The sequence below is a fragment of the Pseudochaenichthys georgianus genome, chromosome 6, assembly GCF_902827115.2.
Source record: "Pseudochaenichthys georgianus chromosome 6, fPseGeo1.2, whole genome shotgun sequence".
NCBI lineage: Eukaryota > Metazoa > Chordata > Actinopteri > Perciformes > Channichthyidae > Pseudochaenichthys > Pseudochaenichthys georgianus.
Window position 1 is genome coordinate 45489844 of NC_047508.1, and position 10907 is coordinate 45500750.

A 10907-nucleotide genomic window follows, 5' to 3' on the forward strand; every position below is an offset into this window, starting at 1 on the left:
ATGTTAAGCACTATTTGGGTTACATGAAAAATATCAAGTGTTTATTTGTAGATATCTAGTAAAGCATACAAATAAGTGTGTAATGTAGGCCTGTTACTTATATTATTGAGAGATTAATATTACACACACTGTTCTGCTTTCTGCACTGGCCTCAGCAGCTCTTCTCACTGTAAATGTTGGCTCACAATTAAAGCAGTTGTATTAAAAACATACATAGCCTAATATCCAGAGGAGATGCGTTTATTGAGTAAACAAACGGTCAAGGGCAGAAAGTCGGCACCACACGCCACGGTTACTGCTCCTCCAGACAGCCTCCGTGATAATCGATCCTCGACGAGCCTTTGCACAAATTTGTTTTCCTTCGAGGCGGCACGCCCACATACGTTTCCGGGTCGCTGCCGGAGGACCTGGGAGTCCAGGACGCCAACATTTCAGAAATGACGAACGGCTAATTCTGCTTCTGACCAGCTGCCCTCCCGACAGGTGCACGCAAGGGCCCGCTCATCACTGTGCGCACATCTGCGACCACAGTTTTAATTATTATTATTCAATTGTAACAAACAACACTGCTCAAAAATATCTCATTGGTCAGAGAGCTGTGGGCATAATGCTGCCTTTTGCAACATCCTACTTGTGTGAGATAGGCTTTTCTGCTGTTGGCCGCCATCAAAACGAAATACAGATCAAAGCTGAACATTGAGAAATGAACTGAGAGTGGCAGTCTCAAAACAACAGCCCCGGTTTGAGATGATCTGCAAGGGAAAGCAAGCACACACAAGTAATTGTAATAAGCTGTGTGTGGAATAGGAATGGTAAAGTGATGTGATCGTTTGCAACCTGCAGTAAAAATAGTAGTTAATTAATATATTTTCCTTAAAGAAATTTGAATTTAAAAATCTACTGCTCAGGAAAGAAGGCCAACCAGTCATCCCTCATTACCTCATCCCTCTGTTGGAGGGGCAAAGGACTCTGGTGGGATTCTTTTCGGAGTATTGCAGATCGTTGTATCTCAAGATGCGTTGGAGTTCAACTGAAGGGAGAAAGGTTCTGGACCTCCTTGGTCTATCATGGTTTCCTGTTTTTGTAAACACAGACACATTTGTTGATACAGACATTTTCAACACAGAACCTGATGCAGAAGAGTTCTTATGAGGCGTATTCCTCTTTATCAGATCAGAGAACATGTCCCGATGTTTTCATTCATATATTTGTTTTGCAGACGACCATGTTTTGAACCATGTTCACAACCACATTTATATCTATTGGTTATATAAGAGTAGACACTAGGGCTGGGAATCACCAGGCTCCCCACGATACGATACTATCGCGATACTTAAGACACGATACGATAGTACTACAATTCTACGATACGATATATTGCAATATTGCAAATCACATTGCTCATATCCATGTCCGTCTTCTAGGGGTGTAGCTAGAGATGTCCCGATCCGATCACGTGATCAGGGATCGGAGCCGATCACGTGATTTTCACAAGATCGGAATCGGGAGAAAAAAATCGGGGATCTGGATTTTTTTTTTTTTTTTTAATAAAATATATTTTATTTAATTTAATGTTACAAAACAAAAATGTATGTGTTGCTTTCTTTGGGCTTGTTTTCATAGACCTGGTTGCTTATTTCTCTCAAATCTGGCAACAGAGGGGTGCAGTGTCTAATAGTAGCAGTAAGCTAACAAGAGGCTACGTTCAGCTGGTGACTCGGGGAGTCGGGACAGAGAAAATGTCAGGGAGTTTGGAAGTATTATAAAATTGAAAGCGAAGGCAGTGTAACAGCCAGATGCAATGTTTGCAAGGAGCGGAGGTTCCGCGTGGTGGAAAGAACAGAGCTACGTTCAACACGACCAATCTAATACGCTACCTGAGAAACAAACACCAACAACAACACGACGAGTACACAGCGGCCACTCGGTAACGGCAACTGAAACAACCAACACTTTCAGAGACTTTTAAAAGGAAAAAGAAACTGCCCCAGAACAGTGAAAAGGCCAACACAATAACAGCCAAGATAGCTGAATTCATTGCGTTGGATGACCAACCGTTATCTGTTACCTTTTTGTTCTCTTAATGCATTGCATAAAGATCGGATCGGGAAAAATCGGTATCGGCAGATTATCAAAATCAAATGATCGGAATCGGATCGGGAGCAAAAAAAGGCAATACAGAACTGGATAACATCTCCTGATGTCAAAATATAAAATAAATACAATGATAAATATAAAACAAATACAATCTGTACCTTTAGGAGCAATGGCTAACATGTGTAATTAACTTGTGAGTGTGTGAGGCCATTATGCCTAAATAAAGGTACTCAAGCTTTACTCTATTTTCAAAGTTTTTCTTCAAAAAGATAGTTTGTCTACGTTGTCAGTAGTGAGGGCACATCTGTTGGCGGTAACTATGTCACCTGCCGTCGAGAAAACCCTCTCGCTGGGGACTGAGACTGACTCGGATGTGATTGAGCATGTTTGACGTGTTACCACTAGCATACCGCACCGCTGTCGAACAACGCCGACACACCGTCCTCGTCCGATCCACAACTCGCACCCCATCATTGTTGTAGTCCACAGGGAACCCGAAATGTTCCCACACAGCTGATTTAAAAGAAGCAGGTGGGGTCTTCGAGCTCCTGTGTGTTGTGTGAACTCGCCGTAGCTACTAACTGTTCTTCTTCATGTTCTTTTTGTTGTGTTTTGTTCTTGTTCTTCATTTGTTATTTACGGGCGGCTGGCTTTTAGGCGCAATACCGCCCCCTGGATTATATATAGTGTAATGCTGTCCTGAGTGACAGACTATTTTCCCACCCGTACAAAAAGTCGTATTCCGCCGTGTGACTGCATGTGCCGAACCGTGACGTCCGAACCGTGACGAATACGGATACCGTTACACCCCTACCGTCTTCCCTTCCTGGTTAAAACATGTATTTGCAATATGAATAGTTTATTGAAATAACCCAATTTGTGTTCTTTGAACCTGAAAAGGGAGATGGCATTGTCTTTGTTACTTTCATTGCAATTGTATACATGTATTAACGTAACTTCCTGTTTTATATACGACCATCTTTCGGAGGGATATGCTACAGTGTATGTAAAAAAATATCGATACTTGGCATCCGTGTATTGATACAATATCGCCACGCAAAGTATCGCCATACTATGCTGTATCGATTATTTCCCCCACCCCCTAGTACACCACAGTGGGGAGATTTCTCATTAAATTGATAATAAATGATTGAGTGTTAACATGAAATTAGAGTCTTCTAACACGTCTGCATTCATGTCATTGATCTCCACAGATACCCAGCAGCAGGAGTGTAGCCTCAGTGTTGTAGAGGAGGACCCAGAGCCCCCCCACATTAAAGAGGAAGAGGATGAACTCTGGTCCAGTCTGCAGATAGAGCAGGAGGTGGCTGATACTTACCTCCCTTTCACTTCTGTGAAGAGTGAAGAAGAGGATGAAGAGAAGGCTCAGTCCTCCTCACCGCTTCATGAAATCAAGACTGAGAATAACCGAGAGGGTAGAGAAAACAGAAACTGATGAAGAGGAGTGTGAAGGATCAGATCCAGATGATCCTTTACAACCAGCTACTCAATACACAAGTTTCACACTCTGAGTACGAGACTGACGACAGTAGAAATTGGGAGAAACGGCAAGACAATGAAGTACCCGGAAGTGGCATTGAGGGTGAACATGGGTGTGCTAGAAGCTTTGTGCATGAGGGGAATCTGCAGAAAACACACTGGAGAGACACTTTATAGTTGCACCTTCTGTGATTTCACATCTGCGAAAAGGTCAGGTTTGACCAAACACCTCAAAGTTCATAGTGAAGCAAAACCTCAAAGCTGCTCAGTTTGTCAACAAACATTTAAAAGGAGAGGTGAGTTGGTGTCGCACATGAGAATCCACTCAGGGGAGAAACCATTCAGTTGTCCTGTTTGTGGTAAAGGTTTCGCATACAAGTCTATTCTGAATAGACACTATACTGTCCACACAGGGGAGAGACGAGTCAGCTGCTCAGTTTGTAGTAAAACATTTGCAACAGGAGACAATTTGAGAACACACCACCTGATCCATCACACTGGGGAGAAACCATTCAGTTGTCCTGTTTGTGGTAAAGGTTTCGCATACAAGTCTATTCTGAATAGACACTATAATGTCCACACAGGGGAGAGACGAGTCAGCTGCTCAGTTTGTAGTAAAACATTTTGCAACAGTAGGCATCTGAGAACACACCTGGTCCTCCACACTGGGGAGAAACCATTCAGTTGCACAGTTTGTGATAAAAGTTTCACATACAAGTCAATTCTGATTCAACACATCCACCTCCACACAGGGTTGAAAGAATTCAGCTGTTCAGTTTGTAGTAAAACATTCGCAACACGTGGCAATCTGACACAACACTCAGCTGTCCACTCCGGGAGAAACCGTTCAGTTGTACGCTTTGTGGTAAATCCTTCAACCAAAGATCAAATCTGAGAAAACACTTGGTTGTCCACTCGGGGGTGAAACCGTTCAGTTGTACGCTTTGTAGTAAATCCTTCCCCCACAAATCAAGTCTGAAAAAACCACTTGATTGTCCACACAGGGGAGAAAACCATTCAGTTGTTCACTTTGTGGAAAACACTTTGCACAAATGACAAATCTGACACAACACTCAATTGTCCACTCCGGCCAGAAACCATTCAGTTGTACGGTTTGTGGTAAAGGCTTCACCCACAGTTCCAATCTGAGACAAACACGCATATGTCCACGCCGAGGAGAAACCATACAGCTGCTCAGTTTGCAAGACAGGTTTCACTCGGGTGTTCAAATTAAATAAACACAAGTGTGCTGGTGAGAGAAGCAAAATAGAGTAAAGTTGCAGAGATGTTTTTCACGTTTTCTTTTGTTGCAGATATGTTTAATAGAGTGGTGTAGTGTAGAGTCCTAAAACCCCGAAGTGAGTTAGCATTTTACCACTTCGTCTCAGAGCCAATGGGTTTTTTGAACATGTTTTTTAGAGGGCGCCATGTGTAATTATTTGTCTCTCCCTGTCTGCCGCTAACACGCCTGTTCACTCCTCTCTGCTTCTCTCCCTGTATCGCTAATTATTCTCTTCACTCACTTTCCTCTCCGCTTCTCTGTTACAAAAATGCGTCTTCCCTGGACCGCTCTATGGTGTTGGGTTATACATGCTGTGTGAGTTGAGTGTAAATAAAGAATCGCAGAAATTCAACCTTGATGGTTTTCTTGTTTTTACTTTGCTTTTACTAGTCGGTTCAATCAACAGAGCAGTACAAAGAATAATGGAAATGTAATTACACACCGTTATGTTAATGGTAATATTATTTAGCCTTTGCAACCATTTACATGCACTAAAACCTATAGAATACACTAGAGGAGAAGGAAAAGCCCAACAAGCATGATAGGGCCTCTTTAAGACACATGATGTCCTTTTCTGGTGATCACTTCTCAATTCAACAACTTATATTCATTACACGCTTAAGGAAATTAGATTTTGAATTTGATGGATGTAGAAATGAATAGCGTTGGTGGAGCAGTCTCGATTTTTTAATTAATCTCTTCTTGGAAATATATATATGTTTATAAATGGAGCAGTGCTACTCAACTCATTTGCTTACAAGGGATAGTCCTGGGATTTTGTTGGGGGAGGGGAGAGAGGTGACACCCTCTTCATCCCACCTGTGAGGCAGCCCAGTTTTCCCACTGACTTGTTGGTGCTGGTTAATCATTCCTCTCCCCTCCCTCACTCAGACTCTAGCAAACCTCCTCATTTGGAAAGGAGCTCCTCGTGTTGTCAGACATGTTGAGGATTATCCCCTTTTTGTTCCTCGTGCTTTGCGGTCCGGTTCTCGGTGGGCCGCAGACAAACTTCCACGGAAACATGACGGACCAGGAGCTGTTCTGGGGAACCGACCAGTACGACTTCTCCGTGGTGGTTCCTGCCGCCGGCCTCGAGTGTTTCTGGCACTTTGCTCACAGAGGAGAGAGGTTCTACCTGAGCTTCATGGTGAGGCCTCGACACGAGAGGAATGTTTCAACGTTTAGTTTGACTTGTAACGCTTCTGAAAGTGAGGTTTTTAAATCGTGAGTATTTCTCGAAAAGCTTTTGGCAGTTGGGACGTTTTATTTTAACCCATACTCAAAGTTAGCTGGTGTTTCATCACAGCTGTCAGTTACTAACTTTCACAAAAAGCAAAACACAATACATCTTCAGACTGGCTTTTTATTCTTGTTTTAGAGGTGAAATACACAAATATGACTCTTAAAACATAGGGAAGCTTTAAATGGAGAGGTTATAGGGTAAGTAAATCCAATGAGTTTGGGAGCACACACATTTTATGTGAGATATTTATGGTCAAAGTGGACATTTTAACCTGAATACATTTACAAAATGTATGTTTTTTTTAATCATGTTTCATGGCACGTCTCTGCTTTAAATGTGTATATATATATTCGTGAAATCTTGAACACATGGTAGCTATAGATGTCAGGGCTCAGGGGGGAAATACAATCAAAATTATTATTTTTTTAAAAGAACTCAAACATGATGTGTTCAATATTACGACGGTACTCTTTTTGAAAATAATACATAAAAAGGTCGAAATTGTGCATCAGTTTTTGAGCAAATCATATTATGAGCGACATATGTGCAAACTTTACATTTTATACCAAATATATGCACAAAGGTGTAATTTTATAACGAATATTTGTGCAAATATGACATCTTATACCTAAAATATGTGCAAAGTTTACATCTTATACCCAATATATGTGCAAAGTATGTGTTTCATCACATTTCCGCCAAATATTGCTATGTAAATGATATCTTCGTTATTGTTTTTATGTATCTTGTCTCGCTCTATAAATCACTTCGGGCTGCATCTTGCTTGAAATGCGGTGTATAAAGTTATTATTATTGTTGTTATTGTCTGTGTGCAGGTGCAGTGGGTGACGGGCGTCGGCCATGACAGGCACCTGTCCGTCACTGTGAACGCTCCCAGCAGCCTCATCATGGCCACTGTTGATGATGCAAAGGGTCAGATCAACTTTGAGACTGAGGAAACGGGTAGACACACAATAATGTTGATGCATTTCATAACACACACACACACCGTGTTATTTTTATCAATTAATTAATAGTGAAATTAGATGTTTCAGCATCATTTTCAGAGGTTGATACGACAAGCAAAAGCATATTAAAATACATATTTTACATTATATTAATTTAATATGCTATTCCTTGCACACTTGCATAATATCCAGCTTTTAAAAAATGTTTACTGTATTTTGGCATTTATTAGACAGATAGTCTACAGATTTATATCTTTCACTCTCAACCTTTCTGTGTTATATTTTACGTTTGTTTATTTTCTACTTTTTTTGTTTCAAATGATGTGCAATGCCCTTTTTAACATGCTGCTGTGACAGAGAAACACTGTCCCAATTTGGTATCAAGTATAATATAGGATTTAGTTTATTTACTTTATTAAGTATAACTTCAAGGTTTATTTGAGTATGTCCATTTTCTGCTTCCTATTCTTCCACTTCAATACTTTTTTGAGACAGATTTGTTTCTTTTTACTCCACTACATATGTAGAGAGCTTTAGTTAATCTGCAGAACAAATCCATGTTTATGTTTTTTATGGATTAAGAAATAACCTTATTGATTGTTTTTGTTAAAAAGCAGTGTATAGGTAAAGACAGGTTTGTTTATTTACGCATTTAAACAACAAGGCTTCACAATAACATCCAAAAAGTTCTTCCAGTTATAATAAAATAATAAACAGATGTTGAAGAGCCATAGAATAGAAATGTAAAAAGGTTAAATTAGAATATGATGGGTATAAAATATAAAAATAAAAGTTGCAGTGCTGTAAGGAATTAATAATTATTTGATTTAATAAAAGGCAGCAGGAAGTATTTTAAAATAAGCTCTTCCTTTACCAGGTGCAGCATTAAGGCTATCACTTTGACTGAAGAATCATTTCAATATTTTATACATAATATATCTTATATAACGTTATGTCTCTACAGGTTTCTATCAGATGTGTTTCAGCAACTTCCACAACCGCTTCGGCACCATGCAGGTGTTCCTCAGCTTCGGCGTTTACTACGACGGATACAAAGACCCCGACAAGACCAAAGAGGAAGAGAAGAAGAAGAAAGAGGAGGCCAGCAAAGACCTCAACAACACACTGAGCGTCATAGAGGTACACACACACACGGACACACACACACACACACACCAGGCCCGGCTCCAGGATAAAATGACTGAGGGGGCTGTTGAAAAATCAGAGGGGGCGATTATTTTTTCACAAAAACTAAAAATACTGGCAATGTAGTGAATTGACACACCAAGCTTTTTTCCTTCTCACTGCTCCACAGTCTCTTTGCTTCTTTATTTTTATTCCGGATTGACCCCTCTCATTCTGTTCTTTTCCTCTGATCTTTAATAATAGATAGAACAGTATTAGATGGCTGCACTTTGGTTCACAGACTAACATTGATTTCCTCAATTTATAAAAGGACAGGCTCTGTAATTATACCATAACCTTTTCTCCTCTATCCCTTAACTCGTCTTCCTGTACAGATTTACTTACCTCTAGTCAGGATTAAAGAAACATTAATCTGGTTGATTTTTTATTTTCAGGATTGAATGTTCAAACCAAGGCCTAAAACCTGGCATTTCATAAGAAAGTGACTAATATATAACCAAATGTAATATTGGATCAAATACTACACCAAATGGACAGACACAGATTAAAAATACAAATAAAGTCCCCTGCTTTGTCTCTAGAGTCTAACTGCCATGAGAAAAATCCAATCAATGTTCCAAAATCCGTCACTAGATGTCGCTCATTGTACCAATACGGTTTATATAATACATAACATATTATTATTATTATAGTAAAAGGGCTCGCTTTGGCAAAAACCTGAACCATACAGGCAGCCCTAAAAAATAACAAGTAACCATCATGTGTGGTGCTATCTGGAGTTGTCGGTCTTATTTTTTGTTGATGTTAAATTGTTTTCACAGTGCTGTGGAAATGAATTTCCCCCTGGGGACAAATCAAATCAATGTTCCAAAATCCGCACTAGATGTCGCTCATACCATGTACCAATACGGTTGATATAATACAGATTACCACAACAGTGCTGTGGAAATGAATTCCCCGTGGGGACAATACATCTAATCTAATTTAATATTCAATCCCACACTTAGCGATTGAGAACATAAATTCGTAACGTACCTCGTTTAAAGCACTTTTGTTGAAATACTATGGATTTAGTTGACAATACTAGCCGAGTTTCTTTTGTCAAATATTTCGCGGGCAGGTACATTGAATTAGTAGTAGTAGAAGAAGAAATAGTAGAAAAAGAAATACGCTAAAGCTACAAACAGGCACAACACTGTTACTCTGTTTTTACTGACAAATAATATTTTATTTCACGGTGGTGACGTGAAGTCATGTGACCGTGCTGTAGTTCCTTTATAGCCCAACATTAGCCGCCATTAGCTTAGCGGTGGTGAGGTGAAGTCATGTGACCGTGCTGTAGTTCCTTTATAGCCCAACATTAGCCACCTTTAGCTTAGCGGTGGTGACGTGAAGTCATGTGACCGTGCTGTAGTTCCTTTATAGCCCAACATTAGCCGCCTTTAGCTTAGCGGTGGTGACGTGAAGTCATGTGACCGTGCTGTAGTTCCTTTATAGCCCAACATTAGCCGCCTTTAGCTTAGCGGTGGTGAAGTGAAGTCATGTGACCTTGCTGTAGTTCCTTTTATAGCCCAACATTAGCCTCCTTTAGCTTAGCGGTGGTGACGTGAAGTCATGTGACCGTGCTGTAGTTCCTTTATAGCCCAACATTAGCCACCTTTAGCTTAGCGGTGGTGATGTGAAGTCATGTGACCGTGCTGTAGTTCCTTTATAGCCCAACATTAGCCGCCTTTAGCTTAGCGGTGGTGACGTGAAGTCATGTGACCGTGCTGTAGTTCCTTTATAGCCCAACATTAGCCGCCTTTAGCTTAGCGGTGGTGACGTGAAGTCATGTGACCGTGCTGTAGTTCCTTTATAGCCCAACATTAGCCTCCTTTAGCTTAGCGGTGGTGACGTGAAGTCATGTGACCGTGCTGTAGTTCCTTTATAGCCCAACATTAGCCACCTTTAGCTTAGCGGTGGTGACGTGAAGTCATGTGACCGTGCTGTAGTTCCTTTATAGCCCAACATTTTTGTAGTTCTAATGACAGCAGCAGTAATACTTGTACTATTTGTTGCAGGGTGCGACTCACAAAGTGGAGAACCACGTCTTCCACATGTTCCGCTACTACAACTTCGGCCGCATGAGGAAGAGCACGGACTTCTTTCTGCTGCTGTCCAACTCGCAGTACGTCACCTGGTGGTCGCTCTTCCTCAGCCTCCTCATCGTCACCTCGGGCTACCTGCAGCTCCTCTTCCTCAAGAGACTCTTCATCAGCAAGAGCGGCACCAAGGAGAAGCCGCGCTGCTGACAGAGGCACGAAACAACAGATCTGTCATCTAAAAGGTTCTTTTGTATTTAAGATAACTATCAGATAACTGCATCCATAAAAAAAGAGAACCCAGGTCTTAATATATTTACTGTTGTATGTACTGTATGTACTTGTACTTCTTTACAAAGCACGAATAAACTTGATAAAAATACATACGTGAGACGTTTGTGATTTTTTTTTTGTACACATTTTGTTGCCTTCCCTTTGCTTAAAGAGGCCCTATTGTGCTTTTGGGGTTTCCTCTTATAGGTTTGTGTGCATGTAAATCAGAGGTGTCAAACTCAATTTCATCGTGGGCCACATTCGCATAAAGGTTGCACTCAAAGGGCCGGTTGTACCTATATAAATATACAATATAT

The 10907-nt window shown here is 40.7% G+C and overlaps 1 protein-coding gene across 1 annotated transcript; it reads left to right on the forward strand.

Moving 5' to 3' along the window:
• Positions 1–5771: 5771 nt before the first annotated feature.
• On the forward strand, positions 5772–10666 carry LOC117447579 (transmembrane emp24 domain-containing protein 6-like). The gene is made up of 4 exons (XM_034084335.2): positions 5772–6026; positions 6959–7085; positions 8055–8230; positions 10297–10666. The coding sequence occupies exons 1-4, from the start codon at positions 5820–5822 to the stop codon at positions 10525–10527; spliced, it is 741 nt and encodes a 246-aa protein (XP_033940226.1). The 5' UTR covers positions 5772–5819; the 3' UTR covers positions 10528–10666.
• The last annotated feature ends 241 nt before the right edge of the window (positions 10667–10907 follow it).